The 26,123-nt window shown below is 39.7% G+C and overlaps 1 protein-coding gene across 1 annotated transcript in view; it reads left to right on the forward strand.

Annotated features, from left to right (window-relative positions):
- The window catches only part of LOC128719294 (protein O-mannosyl-transferase Tmtc3), a 135,700-nt gene that overhangs the window by 62,730 nt on the left and 46,847 nt on the right, over nt 1-26,123 (forward strand). The window contains exon 5 of the mRNA XM_053812919.1: nt 9,865-9,980. Coding sequence (XP_053668894.1) covers nt 9,865-9,980 — 116 coding nt within the window. The remainder of the gene's footprint in view (nt 1-9,864; nt 9,981-26,123) is intronic.

The following is a 26,123-nucleotide window of genomic DNA, read 5'->3' on the forward strand; positions in this document are numbered from 1 at the left end:
AAATGCAAGAAGGAGTTATAAAAACTGCACAAGAAAAGAATCGTTCCGTTTGGCACCGGTTGCAATAATAGGGGTACGAAAAGTTTAGCGCCCAAAATTGAAAGAGCATTTGGCACGTTTTTTTGAGTGAAAGGTTTTTAGGTTTTTCCTCTGCTTTGCAGCCGTTGCGTTCGCACTGCGCAAGTAGTTCGGAATAGTGCATCCACCCCCACGCACACAAACCTTCGAACGAATGCAGTAAACTTTTTGCGTTTTTGAAATAATGTAACACGGGTGGTGCAGTAGCATAGAACGTGCTTGCGCGGTGTTCGGAGAATAAATCATGGTAGAGTTTGCTGCCGGTATGAAAAGGATGAATTTATGTGGGAATAATTTACAAACTTAAGCTTTGACGGTTACAGCAAAAGTTCCAATAGTTTAATTGCTTACCATACCAAACGAAGAAATATGTTTAGTCAGATAGTATTTTTTAATTTAGTTGGTTACTATAAATGACCCTAAACTCTGAAAAATGAACATTTTTACCCATTTTCATTATATTACTTATGTTTTGCTAGTATTTTTCATGTATGAAAATGTAAAGTTAAAAATATATAGCTTATATATATAAGCTTGTTGTTACATAAGTTACTTCAAATGTAAGAGTTAAAATTAAAATGAAATTAAGCTTTCAATCAATTTTACTCTTGAATCGCATTTTCTATCGTCAATCTTGAATAAATGTCAACCTCACACTCCAAAAATTTCAAAAGCACTCTAAACGAACAGGGAAAATGCGCATTGCACGCTCCTTGAAACGACAAACAACTTGAAATATTTGCTCAAAAATTAACCTTCCTCATGGAAAAAGCAAACCATTTCCCCGTCACTCAAGTGCATACTCCACTCATTGCCATTTCTTACCTTCGAACTATGCCAACGTGCTGCTATTTCGAATGCAACGGAAGCGATTACACATAAACACGATCCTCAAATACATACCACTCACGATTTAAATTGAAAAAAGTACGAAAAATGAAAGAATCACACTTTTACTATTAGCACGAACCAACCCTGGGAAAGCAGTTTGTACGATCGTACTTTATAGCGCCGAGATTTGGTGCAAACCATCAAGCTTTCAGCTTTCGAATAACGAAATACCTTCTTTCTTTGGTATCGTTTGCTTCGCGGAATTAAAATTGATCGAATTCATGGAAATTACATGTAGATTTCAAATAAATGGCAACGATGTAGTGACATAGAATGCATTTAAACATTAATAAAGCATTTACTGGCCTGCAAATCATTTCGAATGTTTGAGTAACACAATTCTGTTGAAAATACTAAATTTTCAAAATTCCACAATGAGTTGACGGAAAGGTTAAAGCAAGTTTTCCTTTTTTGGGCAGAATAAACTACTGCCACTGAAACCATTCAGCAGTAGGTGCTCAATACAGAAAAACCAACCACTTCACAAAATGCATCAAATGCAAACGTTGCAGTTGACTTTGGATCCGGAGGCTACCCGTACTGCATCCGGTTGCATCATTAAGAGCTGCAGCAATGCGAAGCTGCTCAGTTCCTGTTTCCGGTAGGAGGTGGTCGATGTTTTTTTCTCCGTATTTTGCATCCCTTCTTCTCCATAAGCAACGTTCTCGAGGAACTGAACTTTTGCGGCAAAGAAAGCTCTCATTACAAGGGACGTCGATGCAGTAAACCGAACAAGCAGCAACGCACAACACCGCGCGAGGTGTTGGTCCGTAATGGTGTTAGTGGGTAAAACATTGAAGCTTGAACTGATTGTTGAGAGATTCCGGTGCAGCTGAGTTGCACTGCGACGTGGAAATGGAGTTTGCCTTCACGAAAAAAACAACGACAAGCTTCCTAACGGGGCACAAGCAGCATTTCAACACGAAGAAGTTGCATCGTCGTAGCTAACGCCGTTTTCCGCTTAGGGAAGGCGTTCTTCAAGTCAACCATAGCGAAAAAAAACCGAACCTTCCGTCGCAATGTATCGGGACCGTACTGAGGATTGCTAAACACACGCGTTTCTCTGCGGAGGTTTCGACACGCTTGCTTTTCTTAACGGTTTACTTCCACTCTTTAAGCTTTCTTGCTCTGTTACGAGAAGGGAAACGCCCGAGGGCGTGATTTATTTACGACAAGCTTTCGGAATAGTGATTTTCTTTCAGCAATAAAATGCTTGCCATACTGTTGTGCCTTAAGGGAGATATAGGATGCAAGCATGGGTGGTACTTATGGATGAGTAATTGAATATTCGTTTTTGCAACCATCATTCAAGGAATTAAGGTAAGAACAGAATCCCGGCAGTTGGATAAATAGGTAAACTCTTGTATGGAAAATGGGATTGGATGGGGAAATGGATTTTGTTCAATTTTTGTGAAAGTCAAATCGTCACTTGCCCAGTTTGAAAGAGACAAAAGTTGTAGCTGAGTTAGCAAATGGAGTTGTTGGAATTTTAACTCGGTTTCTTCCGCTCCGATTCAGATGATTGATTTTGATTCAGATTAAGATTTTGACGAATGATTCAGAATCCTTATTTTGAAGATTTATGAATCTCTGAAGAACAGATATGAATTAATGTTTAATGATTAATTAAAACCATTGTCATCTTTAACAGATGTGCTTCATGGTTCAACTCTTTAATGGTTTATGCATCTTTTGTGAACCGACTTTAGATTCGAAAGATTCCTCACTGTAGATTATTATGAATGATTTTACCCAAGGGATGCACTAGCAAATTTAGTTTTATTTCACTCGTAAAGATGATCTCATAAACTCATAATACATGATCTGGGAGAGAAATAAACATTAGTTTATAAGATGATAAAAACCTGCTACATAATGCAGAGCATCATTGTTTCTGACTAACTATTCTAACTATCGTCTTTCCTACCCAAGCAATATTCATTGAATTGAATTCTCGCAGAAATTTAATACGAAATGTTTCATTGAACCATCATGTTATCACTATTGAAATCTTATGTATAGCTTCATCTTACCTTAAAAACAGTTTTAAAATCTCTATGCAATTTTTGTAGAGATTTATGTTCAGGTATTTTATGTAAGTCATGAAAGCGAGAATCTAAACAAACAAAAACATAAAGTTACGTGCCATGAGTCATCACCTCGTGGCCATGTGTATACGTCGATGCGAATGGCAACAGTTATACGGCCCGGCGCGTGGACACGCGCATCCGGTCGACAACAATCCCGCAACGTCGGCCGCTAACCAGCAAGCCGGCCAGCCAGCCAGCCAGCCAAGACCAATTAGGAGTTTAGTTCAGACGTAGCTTCGGATCAATAAAGAAACAACACACAAATTGTTTCTATTTCGTTACTGTTATTGCAGTTATTTTGAAACATAATTGTATTGCACAACTTCACTTGCAACAAGTGTTGCGTGTTGTTTTGTTTTATGAAAAGTTAAACAAAAACTTTTTTTCCCTTTAAGGTATATTTCTGCAAAGCATTGTAAATAGTGACGAGTGCCGGCGATGGACGATTTAGCGTAATTGAGACGTTATTTGGGTTAGAATAATCATAAGCTAAATTTTATCTATTGTGATATATTTGGTAAAAAAAAATTTGTTAAAAATAATTTGATATGTATACGGCCAGTAATTCGACAAAAAGTTTCTAGAAGGTGATCTTTCTTCTACGGTCCCAAGATTGTAGTCTAAAAAACAAACATCTAATCCAGCAGTTACGGCAGCAGCATTACTAGTCCAAGATAATCGATAAAATAATGTATATTAATAAATTTCCGCTGAATGACGCCTAAACTGGCCAACCTTTCTGACTTTGAAGTGTATTGCGATAGTATATCCGAGATATTATAAAATGCTCTAGGTATCTGCAATACGTTTGAAAACTGTTTACATCCGCTCCATGATACCTTGCTCTCACCCACTCAAAATATATTCCAAGCTACTCTTGTTTGCTTGATGGAGGACGGAAGAGAGAAAAAGCCACTCGTTTATAAGATGATAAAAGCCTGCTGCATACACTCGAAAGGCTTGCGACAGATCCAAACCGAAGCGGCAGCTTCCTGATCGGTTGCAGATTGCGTTGCCAATCGTTTACATCGTCCCGTCAGCACCGTGCAATACTCTGGAAAGCGTCGGATGACACTGCATCACCCGGTATTTCTCCCGCTCCTTCTCTCAATCGATGCGGCACTATGGCAGTGCACAGAAAAGTACGCTAAGTGGATGCACTTAAGACCGATGCGGATATCCATCCGTCCGAACGGGCTGAAATGAACGAATTGCAACGAGTTTGCGTCATCGATTTCTCCCCGTTTGTTGTACGGAAAGCGTAAAATTGTTATTTTTTCTTCCCACAATGATGGACGCCACATTTAAACGCAGTGCCTAATGGCGGTCTTTGTCAATTCGATAAACTAAACTGAACGAACTAAAGGTACAATGTGCGAATAGTTTTGCTAGAAATAAAACTAAAATCTAGATGTGTACAATTGTTTGATAAGGAAAATAATGAACCCTTATAAATAACCTTCCCCCAGATAAAAAAAACAATACAAATCAAAAACTGTATTTCGAATACAACACAAGCTCCATTATATCGATTGATGTAGCCGCTTGCACCATGGTATTTTCTCTGGATGTTTGTTGTTTTTTTTTTTTTATTTATGTTCCTACTATTCTGAATCATGTTCAAAATCAGGTCACGCGAATGCTACTCAGCATTTTGTCCCCTATTGCTAGTGGCCCAAAGTACCATCAACACATCGTAATTGTCACATTTGTCTCACAGTTTGGTGTGCTTTGTTTGTTTATATTTGCCTTTTTCCTCGGCATCACTGCAGCAAATTTGATCCTTTTCCATCCTCAGCTGACCCATGACGACATCGTGAAACTGGAGCTTTTTTGTTGCATTAGTACTCGGTGCACTTTTTGTTATTTGTGTCGCAGCTTTCTCCATTTTTTTTTTTGTTTTGTACTGTCATTTCTTGCTTTATCTTATCACGCTTGCGATGGAAGAGCTGCCCGGGAAGCGATGGAGAATGTTTTTATGATGTCTGTTTCTGTTTCGTTGGTCAAATTTCTCTTCACTATTTTTATGCTGTGCAGCTTTCGTAGGGGTCATTTTATCCGTCGTTGCTAACGTATTTCTTGTTTCTCGCTCAAGATTTTAGAATAAATCGCGTTGTTTTCTTCGCTCGGACGTATCATGGAATAGCTTTTTCACCCAAGGCTAAGCACTCGTCAAGTCGTAACAATGGAAGATGGTTTACAATCGTTTGTCTCGTTATGTCGAGCTTTTTTCTTTCCAGATGATTGTCCTTTTCCTTTGTCGTGTTGTATTTTCCACAATATTATAAAGCTTGGAAAAACTGTTTTCCCAAGAGAAAATATAGTTTCTTGATGTAATATTGCAATAAAAAGTAGTCTATCAAAAAGCTCCATCAGGTTGTCTGCATTAACTTAAAAGTTGAAAGTTGCTGATTTTTGGGCGTAGCGAATTGCAAGTGGAGGAACAATTTTTCATCTCTTAAACTCGTCATCGTACTTCACCAAACAGACAGTGACAGACAACACTGGATTGGAATAGATCGATTCATGGATACTTCCTTGCCATTTTCTCGCATCTTCAATTGTCGGTGGTTGCACGTTCGGCGCCATAAAAGCTTCACATTTCAACAGCCAACACTCGGTTCTAATGGATGATGATTTCTCTTTTCACGGTTGTGAGCTTTATAAAATTCCCTCTGCGTCTTACTCACTCTACACTCTGCAAATTGTATTATTGCTTTTACAGTTCTTGAAAAAGATAACAACCCATCAATCTGATGATTTGATGACGTGGAAAGGAATCACAAATTACCACCATCCATGTGATAATTCGTTTTTTTACAGTGAAATGCGGAAATGCTTTACAATGTTTTTATGTAAATAAAATCGTTAAGTTTAGCTATGTAAAAATATGTTCTGGCTTAGTATCATGGTATAAGATAAATCTTTTTTTTTATAGTACAATTAGTAACAATAATGAACACATTGCGATATTACTTTTGTTCAAATAACTTCTTCGGTAACTGAACAAAGGGTACGTATTTAAACTATATCAAACAAGCAAACAAATAAAACCTTCCATTTGCCAACCTAATGTCGGCTGAGTGAATGAAGGGAATATTACTATTAATTACATGCAAATGCGGGACGGATCAAATTACTGACCACCGAAGTCTGTCGCAGTACAAATTCAACCATTGCCCCATTTTTGTAATTAGCAGCATTATAATTGGGTCATTATATTTGTCCGTACTTTAATTAGTACTCATCAAACAGACGGGAGTAATCACCCAGCAGCGGTATGGTAAAAAGAAGTGGTGCAAATAGAGGGTTGAGTGAAAACACTTTCAAGTTTTTTTTCTCATTTTTACATTTAACATCCTTCGTAGTGTAGAGAAGGGTTCATTCTTTGTTCAAAAGCTTAACATTTTTTCTGGCTGTCTTTTTTGTTGCGTTCATATTCTAACATCTTTTACTTCAATTCGCTATCGAATTATTGCTTTTTCCATTTTATGTAAAAACGAGTTATAAATTATGAGTTTATGTATAGTACTGTACAACTAACGTACATTTAAATAAATCATTCCGTCGTACAGTAAAACGTCTTTCTCTATCGGTCATTTTATCATTTACAATTGAGGTCTTTACAGAGGTTTTGAGCACTATATTACCAAGTTCAGCGAGATGTTATTTTGTTCGGGCATATAATTGGCTTATTCGGCAAGTTATTGAATTGTACAGAAGATGGCGTTGACATGCTCGGCAGAGCTATTGAGCGACGGTAGAATGTTACAGAAGAACCAGGCGCCTCCATTTTCATTGACTTATTATTCAGATTACTGGTACTTTACTATTGCATTCATGTCCTCAACAAACGCTAACTAATCCTTTCACAAATGGCAAGGCAATTAACAAGTGGCTTAACTGTCATAAAACAATTCACAAACAACTTCCTCATAGCGTAAACGTACTTGGAAATATGTTATGCTCTTGTACGACCGTACTACCGTTTATTATGGATACTTATAAAGATATCGTGTCACAAGATTCAGCTAAGGTTTTGCTACAAAAGTAGATACGATAACGAAGCATAAACAGATGCACAAATAAACAATCCGGCTCTTCCTTTGCTTCAAGCCTTTGTCATTTAGGGCACCATAGTACAATCGTTACTGCAATGCTTAATCCTTCCGTATCCGTGGATCCTTCCGTGGATACTAGAAGTGACTGTGTTCCGCTTTGAAGCATTTAAATCATACTCTTCGTGTCATGTAACCCCTTACGCTGAACTGTTTTTCCCCGGACAAAACAAATGGGTGCTTACATGTGTAATGGTATCGTGGCACATTAATCATGACCAAGGCAGAGCAATGTGAGACGGACATGAGAAGTGTCTACAAAGACGATTGATAATTCAAAGCCAAAGCTGTCCTGTAAACTGAAAGGACTGTGGCAGAAGAATAGATGATATTTAACTTACGGATTGAAATTCGAGTCGGAACAGTTTGCACAGATTCACGAAGGATGCGGGTGTGCATAATATTTTTGTTCAAAGTTATTTAAGCGAAAACCTATAATATTTTTGAACAAAAACAAGCACTATTGTTTGTTATTGTAATCCTTGGTCAATTTCCAACACGCCGTAAGTGAAAGTAAATCCAAAGTGTCCAATCAAAACGCCGTGCTTAAATTATTTCGATGTTAAAATACTCGTACACGACTGTTCATCCATCACATAGACATCTACTGAACACTTATATCGCATCCGCCTGTATCGGTTTATTTATGTTCCCACACAGTGAACTTTCCCGGAATCTTCAATACAATTTGTATCGTTACGAGTATGTTTATTATGCTATGTAAATTCTCGGATTTTGTTCCATTGCATTGACTGTGCAATCAAATTTCGGTGCGCTGCTGTGCGTCATTATATATTGCCATCCGGTACCGTTGTTTGTCGTTCTCTTTTCACACAAATATGTTGAGTTTCGCGTACTGTTTTGTTCATGCTCGTTACATTCGATTACCGTGTGAAAGGGAATATTTTGACATTGATTATTTATCAAAACCATTCTGAATATGGTGGTGAAGGTGCCACTGGAGAGAATGATGATTCTGTTGCTTTTAATAACGGCTACCCAATGTACTTAGCGGCAGCTGGAGGGTATGAATTATTTAATCTCAATTTTGTTTCGTAATGTGTGATGACTTCCGCCTACGGTAAGAAATCGGGTCTTTGACGATGAGCTTTGGCGGGCGGTAATAAATTTTTGCTTCAGCGCACGTTATGAAACTGGAATTAAACAATGATTGATTTATACTATGAAGCACCACATTTGTGAGTAGATAAACATCTCACTAAGCAATCAGTTTAGCGATCAATGAAACTATGCGAGTCAATACATTTCAAGCACAGTATTTTAAATTTAAAATTATACAAATTGTTTTATTGTGAGAATTGTATAGCGATACAGCGAATCTTAAATCAGTGCATGGTATGCGCTCTACTAACATATTACTTTAACCAGCTAGTTACAGACTACAGGGCCATATTCTATAAACATATTTGCATCGAAAGCTAGGTACAAACATAAACCATATGGAAATGTACTCGTAAGAAAACATACACTGTAGATTAATGTGCAAACATGTTGTCATGCTTTGCCGTAGTCGGAGATGAAAAATGGGTGGATGGATATTTCATTTAATTAAATACCTGCCAGGCACCACTATAGTCGATGGCAGTAACAGTCGAAACGGTTGTCTATAAGACATCACTCGTTCTCACCTCGTTTTTCCCACTCTGAACACATTTTGCGAATGCTTGCGTGTGTGTTTGTTTCAGAAAATGTTACCACCGGAGGCCGGGTAACTTCTCCCCTGCATAAACACGTTTCTTCCCAGAAGTTTTTGGACCCTGAAACAACGGGGATTAGTGCTGCAAGGTAGATAAGCTTACTCATAGACTCCGAAACCTCCTCATCCAAAGCCTGATGCCTGTCCGTTAGTCTGGTATTGTCAACCAAGCGGAAGTTGGTTGTCTTTCGTCTTCCCATCCAAGTGCTGGTGTTTGCAAATAAATAGCTCGTTCATTGTTGCTGCTTGTTGGAGGGGAAAGTTGGCGGGCATGCTGTGTTGGTAGAATTAGAAACAACAAAATACATGCTACCAGTTCGGCGAATCGTTCGCACCCAACAAACCCCACCCAAATGTAACCCGTGTAAATTGATAGTAAATGAACCGGTAAAGCATGACGGTGCCTTAACGTTAAGATATTCTATCAAGGAATCGGCATATTACAATTCAATAACACGAAATATGATAAACAGTAATAATATTAAATTTAAGGTTACTGTCACAATTGGCCTACCGTATTTTCGCATGTATGACATGGATACTCGTTTTTTTTTTGTTTGCAATTTTAGGCAAAACATTTATATTAGAAAAAAAAAGCTTTGGTCTAGGGTAAATAATAGCTTTCAATCATCATACAAATCCCTATATACTTCTTCATTTTTATCAGAAATACCAGCAATTTCCATAACACCAAATAAGATGCACGATGCACTAGATAATGCCAATCAAGGTGTATAAGATGCACTTCCGTTTTGAAAAGCACAAAGTCCAACAAATTACACATGGAGAAATATGGTGATAGGATTTCGGTACTTATTTGTACAACTTATCTAGCTAATCAATTCTTGATACCTTATACCTTATACCTTATTATTCCTTATAAGATTCAAAGTAAAATTGTGATTAAGAAGATCATTTTTTATATATGATGGTTCATAAACCTTCTTTTCTTCTCTATTCCCATCATCAGGTTGGCGCTTCCTTTGCCTTTCCATGCTGTTCGTCGCGACCGCAATGCTGTGCAAGGAGCAGGGCATCACCATAACGGGCGTATGTGCAATTTACGAAATCTTCGTCGCCCAAAAGGTACGTACAAGTTTGACCGAAGGACACATATTTTAATCAAATCCCACCACCCATCGGCGATCATTCCACAAACTTTTGCTTTCTTGCCCGTTCCAGAAATAGTTTGTTCGCCACATTCTAACCCCGAATATCTTTGGTAGAGCTTAAAGTGCTTCTTCGAAACGAGGGAAAATATTGGAATGAAGTGTTTGCGAATAGTTTTAAACAAATGTGTCGAGGATTTTGCAGTGCAAGATGAGAATTAACTTCTTGATATATTTTTTTCCGTGGTTTGTTTATATTTTATCGAAAATGTAAATTAATTCTGCTTATGCTATTTTTACGTGTATAATTTTTCGATAATAATGTTAAATTGAAACTAGTTGGAAACTCATTGGCTGCAAAATAAAAACAATCATATGCGAAAGATTATCACATGGCGGTTTGCGCACGATCAACTCCGCCCGTTATTCGTTTCATTACTTTCGTTTTTTGACATTCTTCTGAAGCTGGTTTACAACGACAGAATCAACAACAAGTAAGCAATTTCAACAATGTGGGTCAATTTTCCGCGTACATAATTTCGGCATCACGCTGTGAAAGCATTGGCCGAATTCAAAACGCACACACACGCGCACCTTGACTGCGTGGTGAAAAAGTGGCTACACATTTTCATTTTTCCTGCCTATCATGTTTTACCAAAAGGCCAACCAGAGCTGGTAGGAAATTGTGATGTTTTTTTCCAGACTTCATACATTTTATCTAGGTATAGTCACGGTAGCTTCCCATTCCATTTCCGTGGGCCATGAATAGATGGGATAAAATGATACTACGGTAACTAAGTCGCGAGCAAAGGTGGCTTAAAACTGATTTGATAAAAGGTTTTCTCGATGGAATGTTATTTACGCATTTCCCATACGAGCAAAGTTTAGGATAGCAAGCAAAAATGTACCTTTTTGATGCTTGGTTTAGTTGGTTTAGAGCGTTCTAAAAATAAACGAAAACGAACGCCCAAAGGTAAGCAAAACAAATCCCAAACAGGTTAGTGGCAAATTAAATTTAGTGTGGAATGAAAATGTATGCAAAGCATTAAAACACTGTTTTGTAAAAGATAGTTAATATTGTTATGAACTTTAACATTGTTTTTACTCCACAAACATTTTACCAACCTTAAAACGCAAAACCTCCAGGTTACCTTCAATGTAAACCCGTACGGCGTGTGTAGATTTCTGATCAAAACACCCGGTAGTCTGTTTCGGTTTCAATCTCGTATTAAAAGCATTGCCAGGAGACAGCAAATCCACTATGAATTTTTCGACGAAAACGAAGTGCATTAGCGTACGCCGGAACGGTAAAAGCACTGGCTTTCAAGCGATTCTCAACCGACCGGCCAAATTCAGCACCTTTTCAAAAGGTTTATCCTGCATCCAAGTTCAGCGGTTCAGCTGTGCAAATCCCCTGGTAGCTTATTCCTTGCCACCGTCAAGTGCATCCCTTAACCGTGTGTGGGTATGCTTTCGTTTGAACGGAACGTTGTCGCGATATGCGTTCTTTTTCTTCTCCATCACCATCCAAAGCCACTATGATCCGGGTTAGGTTTGTTGAAGCGTCTGCACGGGAGCCGGAAGTTCCAACGGGAGCAAACATTATGTTGTTGCCACGGATGAACATCATGCGGCATCATTTGTAGTGCGCGTAATGGGAAACACCGAATGGCGTGTCCTACTTTTCTCGCCAGCCGAGGAGCTGGAATACTGAGAGCACGAGACCGCAGTGGCATGTGTAGATACCTTTGGCAGCACGGTATGATGCGATTGCAGATGCCCTTTCGACCAGATATGCGATTTTCTTTTCGTTTTTTGCAACCCATTTCACACTCCACGAAATTGGCTTCGGGAAAAAGGGTGCTGTTTTGATGGGAATGTGTATATCTGTCGTGACTCGAACATGAAAGGCTGTTTTCAAATCACCGAACAGCTGGAAAAAAATATTTTCCATTGGAGATTTGCCTTACACAGTTGCAGCAACTGTCGTTCTCACTTGAATGATGGTAGCCATCCGCTTGAAGGTCTGGATTATTTCAACCGAAATTTGCAAATGCTCTCACCGATAGTGTATCTTGTTTACGTTGGAGTACTCCACATTATTTACGTAATTGCGAATGATGCTTTGCCAAATATTGGCCTTCAAATGATTGGGTTATCCTATTTTACGGTTGTGCAAGAAAAAAAAAGTGAAATATTGTTTTTTTGAAATATTGTCAACCAACCAAATGTATGTGCCTAATCAAAATCTCACTAATTTTCATCCTCAATACGACAAACAGCACACTTGAGCTTAGAGTTCTATATTATTGTTCTGTATTAATATTACTATTGTGCTACATTAATTCTAGGAAATAGTTTTAACAAGATAGCATCAGACTAGCCTACTATAGTATACTATGCTAAACCTGACAGTGAACAGATATTACCGAAAAAATGAAGATTGGCATATCTTAAAACGTGCTACGAAATATAAACTTAAGATTATTTACACTAGTGTTGAAATCGATAGAGTTGTTAAGAGAGCAATAGAAAAAATCTATTTTTTAAAAAAGGTCGTTAGAACCAAATTCCGTTTATAATCATTCTGTTCTTGAAAACGGGCGCATTTTTAAAATCCTGTTAGAAGCCTGATAAGCATGTGTTGTGTTTGCGCCATTCATCTATGTGCAAAATATTTAAGTCCGAAAAGAAAACATCAAGCACGATAACTGGAATAGGTTGCATCGAGGCAAACCAAGGGAACAAAGCAAACGGTAAAAGGGTACACTTGCAAACTTTCTTTAGATTGATTCAAGCCTATCTGTTCTATAGTGTTGTGTTGATCACGACTCACATCTGTTCATGGAACTGAGCTACCAGTTAATTTTATTTTTTTTAAGTTAACCAGTTCGAAAATGTCCCAGTAAAGCATTTCGATAGAAAAAACAAATGATAGAAACAACGTACAAATTTTCCCAGTAAATAATCGTCCCATACTCATCCACTCAAATTAATCCATTTCAATAAAACTCCACTAAACAAACACGGGTGATACAAAGCCTTGTAGTTAACATTCCATTAAAATGCAATGTTGAAAAGTCAAACGAAATGTTTTCCCTGATTTATCATGCACGAAAAGACACGTAAAGTTCATTATTTCACTCTTCCCGGCTGGTCCAAGACGGACCACAACTCTGCAATCGTTGGAGAGATGACAGATTAGATTCTAAAGTCGTAGTGGAAATCATGTTTTCTACCATTCCGAACACGATCAAATAAATGGATGCATTTTTCTGTGTATAATCCGACCGCCGTTAGCCTTCGCTTCCGTTCGTTGAGATGAGTGTACGCAGCAATGGATGCTGGCTCGGATTAAAATTCCACGTGCATCTTCTTCAATATGACAGACGAGATGCCGCATCAGCCGTAACAAAACCGAACAGCAAGCTTCGATCGTAATGAAATATCGATGTATTCATAATTCAATTCATCTTCCTTTACGCAATGCAATGACACACAGCGTACTACCAAGTACGGCACTCGAGTTTTATTGGCTTAATGTGGCAGGCAAAAGGAAGGAGTCCTGTGTCACAAAGGATCTTCCACAGAATCACAGGATATATCTTATACCAAGCGACGTCTCCTCTCGACATGGTTGAACTGGAGTTCATGTTCTATTCTGAGGTGAGACGGTGTTCCTCTTAATGCAAAAGGACACTAGGTTCTGATTTATTCCATCCGTGGCTGTTCGTTTGCACATTGTCTGACATTTGCTTAATCTACGACAGTCGATGTGCTCGGTGTGCGTCGGTCATTGGATTAGGTTGGATCGAAAATTAAATGAAGACAAAAGCAATGAAGTCCGGGCAAGTGTCCCCTCGGACCGAGTATGTCCATTGTGTTCGGCTGATGAATCACTGCTCAACTCGAGTGCTCGAGCTGCAACTAAAATAAGACACAGAAACATCCGGGCCACAACGTCCTTATGATGCTGCAAAGACGTTGACGAGGAGAAACCTCAACAAGACTTATCACTATCATTCCGACTATTTCTGTCCATTTTTTTTTTCACCATTCCACGCTTTACGGTCAGACCGTTAGCCTGTACTCAGTTAGCAGAGGAAGTTTTCGGGGTTGTATTTCAAATTTTTATCCCCACTTTTCTGTTGCATCCAACGTCACTTCTCGTCGGTGCATCATCCTCCAGGTAACAGAACCGTCGGGCGGAAGTGTTAGTCAACTGTCAACACGGGTCGACAGGACGTGACGACTCAGACGACAAAAAAGCTGACGACATGTGCAAAGTTCTTCCATCATTTCGATACTTTCCATGCTTTTGCTTGGCTGATGGGGCAGATGGAACAGTACCACGCTCCAAGGCAGGTGAAAACCGGTTCTCATCGTCTTGTCAGACGAGCTTCAGCTTAGACGATTGTTGCAAGCTCTTACTTTTTGCCCCTCAGCATTGTAAAGCTTGAGCAAAGGAAGAAATATGTCTGACATGATGGGAAGTTTTATGCCCCAGTTTCCTCAGTGCACTCGTCTGCGACACTCAATGGTACAAAGGTTGCAATACATTAGACTGTGTGTCGGAGGCGGAAACAAAACACATAACATTACCCCAGACGGGTCAAACCGCTTGACGAGAGGATTTTACAAGCATTTGCTTCTTTAGGTGAAAATTTATTTTGAGATTTCACAATTTTTCGCATATTCAACGGGTATATTTCGTATATGAACTTATCATTTAAAAGAAATCTGAATTGTGTTGCAAATTTTAAAGTGCAAATTGAGTAGCAATTAGAGTTGGAACTGATATCTATCAATTAGGTGTAATATTATCAAGCTATTTAAGGGTGTTGCAAATGACAACGCGTCGCTGTATTCACGGTGACCATCAAAATGTTTTTAGCACATAATCCCGACGGTTATAGCACTTAAAATTTCCACGCGATCACATGACGAAATATAGTAGTCAACAAATCGACCTAGCCCAAATGATAGCAAATAATAAATAACAAATGATAGCCTTTAATAAAATATGTATAGGATAAGAGACCGAATTATTGCAATAATATGTCATCAACATGGAGATTTTCTGTATTAAAATTTCATCTTGGATAATGCTGAGGAATCCTAATTTGTAATCAATTTCTAATTGCAAAAAAAGGACCCGTATGGTTCCTATCATTTAACTGTAAGTATTCTTCTTTTGGCTATACACTTTCTTCGAAACAAGAACTTGTTTCGTGATTAGCAGATGGCATAATTCGCTGTGAAAATTGAAGCGTTTCAAGCGAAGCGAACATAAAGCAAATCTAAACTTCATCGTCAATTTTGAATATATGGAAAAACCCGCTGTTTATCGGTGAAATATCACATTTGTTATGTGAAATCGAGGAAACTGGAGTATTTTTCGTACTGTTGTTGATTACCTGTAATAAGGATTATAAGCTTAAAATAAACTTTTATATCCAAAAGTGTTATTAAATGTTTTTGTTTGTGATAAAAAAGTGTCAGTATTTAAAGAGTAAACACATTTCGTTTTAAATAGATTACTTATTGCCTACTGACATAATTGGTGATAAAGCCACAATTGGGTCGCTTACCCTGTATGAAGGCGAAAGGCCTCTTTTTACTTAACAACAATAAGCCTTTAGCCTCTTTTTTACTTAACAACAAAAAAACAATATCTTAACATCGTTTTCCTCTACAAGAAAGTGTATTCTATTTTTTGGTGGTTATTTTATAAACATTTTCGAAGAGCTGTGTTGCGACATTTAGTGGAGTTCTTTAGACTACTTTAGAGTAACTATTTAGAAAACGTACATCATCTAGGGTAGTAAAAGTGCGAATGTTTATGAATATATTTATTTAACAGGTCTAAAAACATCCCCAGGGTGGTGTATTGGTAGCGGCATCGATCTTCACACGAAAGAACCAAGCCTAAATCCCGTCCGAATCAAACCCCTCGTACGCGGGACTGACAGCTACGGGTGTAAATAAAGTCAAAGAAAGCCAGAAATGGTGGTAGGCATCGATCTCTTTATGTTGTTTGTGCCGACAAAGAAGAAGAACACATCAAACCACTTGACGAGAGGACATGCTTTTGTTATGCAATACCGTTAAAGTTCGCTAACTACTGTGACGTAATAACTTATTTAACCGTCCGGTTTACTTTGCACACGTTTTTTTGCTCAGTTGCGTTCATTTTTGCATGCAGCAATCGTCGATGACGTTGGCAGGTATTCTAACTGTCGATATACGAATGAAATAACAACAAAGGCAACACGAAAAAGATAAATTCGGTTTAAGCTAAATGTTACATAGAACATAGAATGGGGACATCCCATTTTCAAAAAAAGTCATCACTTTAAAGTTAAACACTGTAATTATGCTGACCCAATTAAATTTAGTAAAAGTAAACAACCAAGAACATCAATAAACAGCGAAAATTACTTTTCAGTAAAACATAAACACAAACTTGCAATCTTTCCGCACTTGTTGTATTCCCCGTGGGGGTGGTACATTTTGTGACCATATCACGTTTGTGAGCACCACGCACCAGCAACGTGCGAACAAGTGGATCGTTTTCAGTCACTGATCATTTCACCAGGAATGTAATAACTGACTAGCGACACGTCCGTGTACCACTAGTCACGAGTCCAATTGAAGTTTGCTACCGAACCGTAATGCAGCAAAAACTTTCATGTTTCCAACCCATTCCAGTCCCATAGCAACCCATTCCGGGCAGCACACAGATCGTCGCGACTAACTGTCACATACCAATTACGAACAATGCGCTCGATGATGAATTGATGTGACACAAAACCATTCCGGAAAACGGAAAAAGTCAGTAAACGTGGTTTTCACTCGAACGATGAGGAAAAATAGTGCAAGCATGTATGGCATTTTCACACCATATCCCGCTGGTAATGGGTATTCGTTAGCAATGTTGTGACTCAGGAAGTCGCAACACCCTTCGATAACAAATCCACCGTTTAAAAATCGAAACCTAGAACGATTCACTTTTAGGAAGGATCAGAAAGGAAATAGTAACATAAATCAATTCTAAACAAGCGCGCTTGACGTGGTGCGGCCGAGGCGTGGAAATACTGCCCCAAAATGCACCCCTTATACGGCTACGCTGGTGGGAACTTTGTGGTCATTGTGAAGACATATATCCGCAGCATCCGGGTGTTGCTATCAGGCGGCGCTACGCGCTTCCACGCAGGCATGTACGGTAAGCTAGTAGCACGGAAGCGGCTTCGTTATGTGACAAATTTCAATTAAACTACATTCAAAGCAAGGCATTCACAGAATGTTGCTCAGGTTGTCTACCGGTAAGCGAAATCGAAGGCTCCACGGTCTGGGCTAGAGAAACTCCCAAAAGCACAAATCTTCTCGGAACGTTTCCAACTCTCCTCCTTCCTGGCGCAGTAGTGCCATCTCAGAGTCCGACTGTGACTGATGTGAAGTTCATCCATTTCGTTCCAGAGATAGGTCATACTGGCATGCGTAAAAGACCATCGGTGTAGGTTGAAATATCGCTTTCAAACAATATTATAAATCGCTCCCGAACGCCTACCTTTTTGCACATGAAAAGTGGAACACGTTCGTAGGATGTTCTTCGGCGTTCGAGTGTCGTTTTCCCGGACATTTCCGTATGCTTTTATGTGTACGTGCGTGTGTGCGGGTTTATTTTGCGACCCGGGCTGGTGTTTTTCCAATCCAGCCAGTCGTATCCAGTACCGGTCGACTGTATGTTTGCTCAGTTTGAAAGGTCTTCCGCCAGAAACTTCCACATTCCAAATTCTGTCGGATGGCGTCGCAGCGCACATTTCAACGCACTTGCCCCGAATGAGTGAAGGCAAACCCTGCGTTCGGTGGAAGCTGCGTTGTGAAATTCAAGAGCATTTCATCTTTCACCCCTTTTTCCAGTGTGAAGGTGGCGGAGGAGTTGGGGAATGTGTAAAGAAAGTGGATCCCACTTCCGGATGGGAGGTAACGGACGAACCCCGAATGCCACGAGTAAGCGCAATGATTGAGTGACAAACGGAAAAGCAAACATCGGCACATCGTTCGATAAAGGGCGGGACGAAAAGGGGCGAATATAGGGGGTAGGAGGCATGGCAGGAACAGACGGAATTTATGGTAATGGGTTTAGGAGTGCCGGAAGGTGGATAGGGAGTGTGTAGTTCGTGACGCGCAAACGAACTCGGTTTGGTTGTTGAGTGGATGTTTTTGCTTGTACCTTGTCGCCTTTTGTCGTATCCTGCTATGGCAGACGGTCATTATTAGGAGTGAAAATGTATTCCCCGCAGTGTGCCGTGTGTCGATGACTCTTACAGCTCCCGGGAGGGTTTATTTTTATTGTTCAGCTAACTGACGAAAACTCCTCGCCCCAAAAAGCTTGCACTGCTATGGGTTTCGCCTTTGCAGGATCGATAAAGCTCATTTACGAATACTTTAAGGTGATACCGTATATTTTAACTATTATTTTGAATTTACTTCTCTCATTTTAACTTACTATTTTACACCATTCTTATTGCATGGCTTCGATATGTGTAACAGTACGATGTTACATCACGAATCTTGCATACATTCCTACCTATTCACTTCATGGTTCGTGTTCATAAATAATCAAGAAGCGATATTAATCACATTAATTTCTGATTAATTCGTCATCGGACCTAAAGTACGGGTTACGTTTCCCAAAATAAATCTGAAGCTATCTGCATGTTTCCGACGAATCGGAAGAGTGCTACTGGCTCGTTTCGATTGAGGCATTTGCATGAAAGTTTAATGAAAGTTCATGTACGCTCACGGGTCATTTGTCGTTGGTGTACGTTTTTGGAATTTTACTACCAGCCTGCCGGCCACGGAATACCGTGCTCCCGAGCACTTTTCCTTGGAAAAAACTGCTATTTTCAGCCCTTCACACTATTGACCAGCGGAAATGGTGATGTTATGCCGAATGCATTCACTTTTTATGGTACCAGTGCTCGATTAATTTACCCTTCGGGCGGATTAAATGATCGTATGGGGCAGGTTTTGTTCGTTGTGGGACTTAGTTACAGATTCATGTTTGAAGGAGTTCTAAATAGTGAAACAGCGTTTGCACTAGTGGTTCAGTTGTAACAGTTCATCGGAAAATAAATGAATTCCAACCAATTATTATGACTTTCTTCCGGCTGCTAATCGAACATGATTCTTCAATTATACTAGTTAAGATTCATTGTAACTCACCACAACCACGTTGTGACTTGCTGGAAGATTTGAAATTGGTCGAGGAGAAAGAGAATTCACTTTGTTCCACTAGGAACACTTGCAAATTGAAGGAAATATACTCCCTAAACTATCCCTAAATCCTGGAAATGCTTTTTTGTATATTCTGGAAGCTTTTTGATCAGTCCTACTGCAGAGATTCGTAAAATATACAAGAAAATTAAAATAGTGGTGTAATCATCCGTATTATTTATCTTAATAGTTAACGACATATGAAATTCTTTCAACAATCTACTTATATTGGTGAGTTGTTTGGTATTGAATACTTATTCATCCTTGATCAAAGCAGTTTTTTTGTAAATAATTGTAACTAGCTACTATTATTCTTACAAATACAACACAATGTGAACAATTTTTTATGAGAATACTACTGAGTATTTGTTTTCTGCTAGTAATTTTAGCTCTTATATTGAAATTTTATACATTATGTAAAAACTTATCCGTAGTATTTTTGTTTTCGTTAGATTGGCCTGGCTGTATTGACTTATTTTACCACGTAGTCGGATAGTCAGTCCTACGGGGGATAGGTCCGGATGGGAGTTTGGTCTGGTCCGTTCATGTAAAGACCGGCGCCGCTACCATCATGCCATCGGGCCGCGCCGAAACTTATCCGTGTTAATATTCTATAGTTGCAGACGGCCTGGTGATGTATTGTATTGATCGGTGACGTATTTGGTAGGGGCAGGCTCGACAGGATCGAGACAAATTACCATTCGAATCTTTCTCCCGTATCAAGAACTGACTATTCGGTTAGGTGGTAAATTTAAGCTAGTAAGCCAAAAATGACAGACATGACCTAGTAGGGCATGACCCCTGGTCGTTAGGCCAAGAAACAAAAGTCATCGACAGTTTTCTTGTTTATTCTTTATTTTTACATTATTTTTACTACCGCGAGTCGTATAGGCCTTCTGGTTTGCGTTTATGGTCATTCGTTTTGTGTGCTTTAGTGTGACCCAATCAATTATTTATTTTTTATTACTAGTTGAATAAAGCTATAAACCAAATCAAACAATTGCAACCCCTGATTGGCTTTATTTTAAATATTTTCCACTTACGGTTTAGCTACTACTCACATTGTAAAACAAGATGTTATATCAATGAGCTCGCATGAGAAGTCATTTGAGCTTTCCTGAAAGTAACGCACGTGTGTTGCATTCACGCAAGCATTCAATTAAGGGCTGATTAATTAACTGACAAATAGATTAAAAATTTCATAACCATCCCTAACGACGACGACATATTCCTGATGAAAGCACATGCAACCGTCTCCCACTTTTCATAATGCCTCATCAACCGACAGAAACGTATACGTACTGAATGGTGTCATCGACAAGCAGTTTGCCTTGGCAACTGACAAGGGAAGTGCCCCAACTATACCCATCCATGTGTTGATAATTTGCAATCAAGAGCACGCCCTTGCATCTGTTGCAGCTCGCTGATGTTGTAGCTGTACGAAAAATGGCCTCAAGTCTTCATTCCCGCTGGTTTACTCTAACGCAAACGAACGAGCTGTACTGTTCATTCCATATAACATTAGAGAACCATACCGAGGGTGCTACAAAATGGTATACGTTGCCGGGTTTTTCATGGTTTCTCAAATTAAGTGTTGCCAAGGCAAACACTTCTCAAACCAATAACCGTATGCAACAACACGATTTTGTCCAAGCTGATTTTTTTTAAACACGGATCTACTGAACGTTAGTAAATCTTCCGCGCTTAGTGATGTAAATGTGTGTAAATCCTTAGAATGTTTATCCACGAAATTACAGCCGAAAGATATTGTCGTGGGATGATAGATCCTTCTGCCGCTCTTTGCAATGCTGTCGTATTTTAAAACATTCCGAGAACTCACCAAAACTTTGCTTTTAACAGTTTTAATTGCAAATTCTCCATCCAACAGTGTGGGTTGTTGGTCACCGTTGGTTTCCTCGTACAGATACACACACACAACGATAGACACGTTTCCAAAGTAACACATGTTTAGTAGTTCACTTAAATACGCTTCTTCCTTCTCGTGCATTCGGTTTCTTCGATTTTCGCGCATCCAGACAACCTTTTCGTGTTGGTCGCGTGTAATTTTCGTGCTGTGATAATAAATTTATAATGACATTCGAGAGAGGAAAACTCTAAACCACTCTCCCAGACAACCAGATCCGAAAGCACGAACTGGAGCGAACGTCAGGTGAAACATGTTGTTTTGGCAGGATATTTTTAACCGCTCGTTACCGTCCGGTCCTTACCATTCCTTGGAGAAAGCATCGAGATGCCACAAGCTACTCGAAGGTGTTGTGTGGTAAGCGTGAAAAGTACGGTAAATATGTTCCGTTTCCAGGGGAAGCAGTACCACACATGATCCGCTCATACGTTACACATTAGCGTTTATGTTACCGGTGCGAGATGATGTTATTAGCGGTGGCAATGGTTTACGTTGTGATGAGTGTAGAGGAGACGAATGGGCGAGAGATCGGGAAGTGCGAGTGATGGCGGTGGGAAAAAGGTTTTGCCCATTTGCTCCACAACGCGGCCTCCCCAGTAACGGTGTGCACCATCAGCATCAGTGGCACGATAACGGCGCACCGAATGGAACATGTCGTGCCAAAATGATGATGGTGGAACGACATTTTAAGCGACGATCTCCTTATGGCGTACGAGCGCCAAGGGAACAGGTTTGTTGCCCTGACCATTTCGAACCCTGGGACGAATGCTACTCTACGATATGATTCTGTATGTGAAATCTTCTTCTTTACCCGTATTTTTTCGCTTGTGGTTTCAAACTGTGTTTTCTAAATATTATCTTTGTTCTCTTTTTACTTGCAGGTCAGTTTTTATACTCTTGAAGGAAAAAGAATGACACAAATTTGCTTGTCTATGGGTAATGTGAGTGTTTTGTCATAATATTCTGCCAAACAGTTGGCCAATATATTGCATTGACTTGCTTCTAGTTTTATTTCTGAGATTTTAAATTTTATTCCCCTCCCGTACACGTAACAATATCCAAATGCTGTACGAAATGTAACTTAATTTTACATTTTACTCGTTTGCTACCTCGTTACATGCGTTCAGTGCCTCGTTACTCCAAGATTAAACAACAATTTTTACTGGGTGCAGCTCGCCCAAAATCATTTCTCAGTAATCATGTCAAAAAATTCATTTCACCGAGTTAGATCGTTTAAGGTGAAATCCACCCAGCCCTAAGTTTCAAGCAAGGTTTCACCACATAATCCTAGCTCCTGTCCTGGGTCGTACCGATCGATACACATTCGAGAAGATGAGATGGAAAGTAATTACATCCGACATTACATCCCAAACGTCCAGAGAAATTTTCTTATGTTCCTGCAAAGATGTGGCATTCTTGGAAAAAGGGTATCGAGCTGGTCTTTTCGGAAAGCAAATTCAGTTATGAAGCATCGTTCGGTACCCTGCAGGAACCCAATTATGCGCTAAACATAGATCCTTAATTCCGTCTCCCGTTGTTCGTTCTTTCTGCTACTTCATATCCGATATAAGCCTCAGTAACAACTTGCCCCGAAATTGCTTTCCCCTGGATGATGTAATCTTAACGTGGATCTTGGAGCTAGCACATCGAGTACAGCTTAACGGCATGGATACGACAAACGTTGGTAAACGGCAGGTGTGGAGAAAGTTTGGTTAGTGTTGGCGGTTGCATCTGTCAAATGTGCATGGATGCAATTCCCTTGAATCCCATCACTCGAAGCACATTGCACGTGCAGTAGTCGGTTCCATATCGGTCGGGTTGCTATCTGCCAGGCACTCATTTTTCATTTCATTTTCATGCTCCATCTGATGGCTCTGTGCAATAACGGAGAAGTAACGTTTGCAAGCAGTCATGCCTGCTGCTAGATGCTAGTCTCACGTTTCGTAACTCCGTGCTGGGGTCAGAGGGTCTTTAAGCGCACCATACGAAAGGCTGAACTGTATGGACCCGAAGTACGATGGATGGGTTTGTGCCAGGCGCATCGGCATGTATAAGGTTTGGTTTTCCCACTGCCGCTATTTCTAGGTCGAATCATCTCGACTTTGTTGCATCATCGCTTCTCCGCTTCCAAAGTAACTGCTCACTAATTTACCGTGCTGATGGAACGGACGAACAAATAAACTCGACCTAAGCAACAGGACGGGCACTAAAGCAGGTTAAAATGCAAGCGCCGGGATCGTCAGCGACGGCCCTCGAGCTTCAGGTATCTCGAAGCACGCTTCTGCCAGGTTGCAACGAAAGCAAATGTTTGCGCAACAATTACCGAAAACAGTTGAAATATTTAACCTCGCCCAGGACTACTACCCATACCCATACCGAGATCCACCACCTTGAAGGCGTCTACAGTACCATATGGTTGCTTTCTGGCGCGTAACGAACCGACATGCAGCTTTTGAGCTAAACTTGTGCAAATTCTGCTGAAGTCAAACATAGTGTGCAATATTGATTTATTTACAGTCAGAGTAGTGTTTTTAAGACAATACTCAAAAACACTAACAAATATAACCTTGTCATTTTTTAACCTATTCAGGCACAAATCCCCCCATGCACAAATTAAAGGTACAATAATGATTATGTTATTATTCATTACGGTAAGACGGAAATAGTTACTATAATATTAATACATAAATTTATTTAATTTATTATGTAAATTCGCCTCGTAACGGGCAAACCTTTTGATGGTGACTATACTTTCCCTAAGGAAACAATAGGTGAACCCTCGTTTCTGGTAGGGAAAGTCTACCAAACTGCATACAGTGTAGCATAGTAGTACCCTGCGGCTATAACATAAATTCCAAAACCAACACACAGGATGCCAGCACGAAAGGATTCCTAGAGAAGCGATACACACATCACTGTGCTCGACGAAGTCGATGAGGGAATATTTCTCGCTTCATTCCGCTACGATCCGAATGCACAGAGTGTATGGTGAACTCTTCTACTAGGAGCAATCTTTTTTTGCAATCCTCCCAAGGAAGTCTTTTATCTCTCCGTTGAAGTTTATGACTGAGGATAGTACCGGATTGTGCATCAGAGTTTTATTGCACATTTGTCTTCTTTTTTTACACTCTCCACTCGAGGGCATCTTTTTTGATGACACCGAGGCACAAGTCCAGCTGGTAAAGAAATTACTGAAAAATTAAATCGAGAGTGAAACTACTCTTAACCAACGTCATGCGATGATGCTTTTGTAGCTTTCGTTGCATATATGCAGCCGTACGGTCATCATCATTTGGAGTAGTTTCTGGGTCGAAAAATAACCGACGTTGAACCAACGTCCAACCTTCAACGGTGAAGTAATCAACTCCCGGGAAGAAGTCTATTCGACGGGAACTAATTTTTATTACGCAATTAAATGCGATGCTGCGTTTACGTAGTAGATGGATGAGACTAAAGTGTGGATTTTAGTGTTATTGGTCTTTTAAAAACCAGATAGGAAAAGAGTAACTCCCGAAGACACCCCCGTTTGTGGGTGAGTAGTAGTAATGTCACATGCTTTTCCAGCGCTTCAATATTTCCTGACCAGCACATTCGCATCTCGATCGGTTGTAACAGCGCACAATGCGCCGAGGAAAAAGGGTAGACATTTTGCATTAGTTTTCCCCCGAAGCATTCTTGCATCCATTAAAAGCGAACAGCATGAAGGGTGATATCAGGCGAAGGATGGCATGGCCATTAGCAGCACCAAATTACAATGAATGTTTCGGTGCGCGTTTGTCGTCGTCCTTTCCGACGGCAACAAAGTCTTGCTTGCGTTCGTGTGTGAGGGAGTTGTATTATGGTAGGGGTTCAGATTCATCGTAATGGGAGATTTTTATCACCCATCCTAACTCTCCGCTGCTACCCGGACGGTGCGCTGAATCACATCACATTGAACTGTAATCAAAAATTAAGACGCACTTTAGCTCGCTTGAGATAACGCCAAAACGATCTTTGGTTGGTTTTCCGGTGCTACTCGCATTGGTGGACGGTCGCATTTACTTTAAAGTGTTGGGTCTGGTGGGATGGTTCGAGTGGTGGTGGATTTAAAATGAAATCGTCATTAGTTCGTAGTACTCTCCGCTTGGAGAAGCTTTTAAGCTGCTTTAGGGCTGTTAGTTAGTGGAAAGTATCGTGCCGGGCGTCGTTACTCCGTGGTTCATTAAAATCGCTCGCAATCGTCGTTCGAGATCGTCGTTTTTGCGAATGCGTATTTCCTTTCATCGCTTTGGCTACCGGTGGGCTACGGTGGACTGGGTGAGCTGCCAAATTATCTGATTTAAAAACTGAAAAAATATCAACAAGTTGAGTACATTTGCAGCATGAGATTTCGACTGTGTTTGGCATACATCCGACACTTCATTACATTTCATTTATGTTATCAAGGTAGTTAAAAATATTAGATTTAATTTGTAGATTTTTTGAATACTTATCGCAAATGCTAAATCAGCATAATAGCGGCGTAACTACTTTAATAAGAGAGCAAACATAGCGTTGCTGTTGCTGTTGGCTAAATTTGGTTACCGTTCCTATGCGATTAAATTATAATCACTCTTTCCGGTGAGTTCAATCAGATTTCAAAGAACTCCCAAGTTGATCCAAGTCGCAAGTTTAAGTTGACATTTTGTATATAGTTTTATTAACTTTTTCCTGTGTGAGCATTATACCTTCAAAATATCATACAATTTAGACTTAACAAACTATAATAGTAGTTACATATAATATTTGAAGCATTTAGACATCATAGCTCGATCATAATTGAATACTCATTTTAAAAATTTGATCTCTTTCAAACATATGCAACTCATTAAACATCACGTCAAATCCCTTGAATGGATTTGGAGGTTCATGTATTGCGACAACAGTGCCATTCAC

The sequence above is a fragment of the Anopheles marshallii genome, chromosome 2 (assembly GCF_943734725.1).
Source record: "Anopheles marshallii chromosome 2, idAnoMarsDA_429_01, whole genome shotgun sequence".
Taxonomy (NCBI): Eukaryota; Metazoa; Arthropoda; class Insecta; order Diptera; family Culicidae; genus Anopheles; species Anopheles marshallii.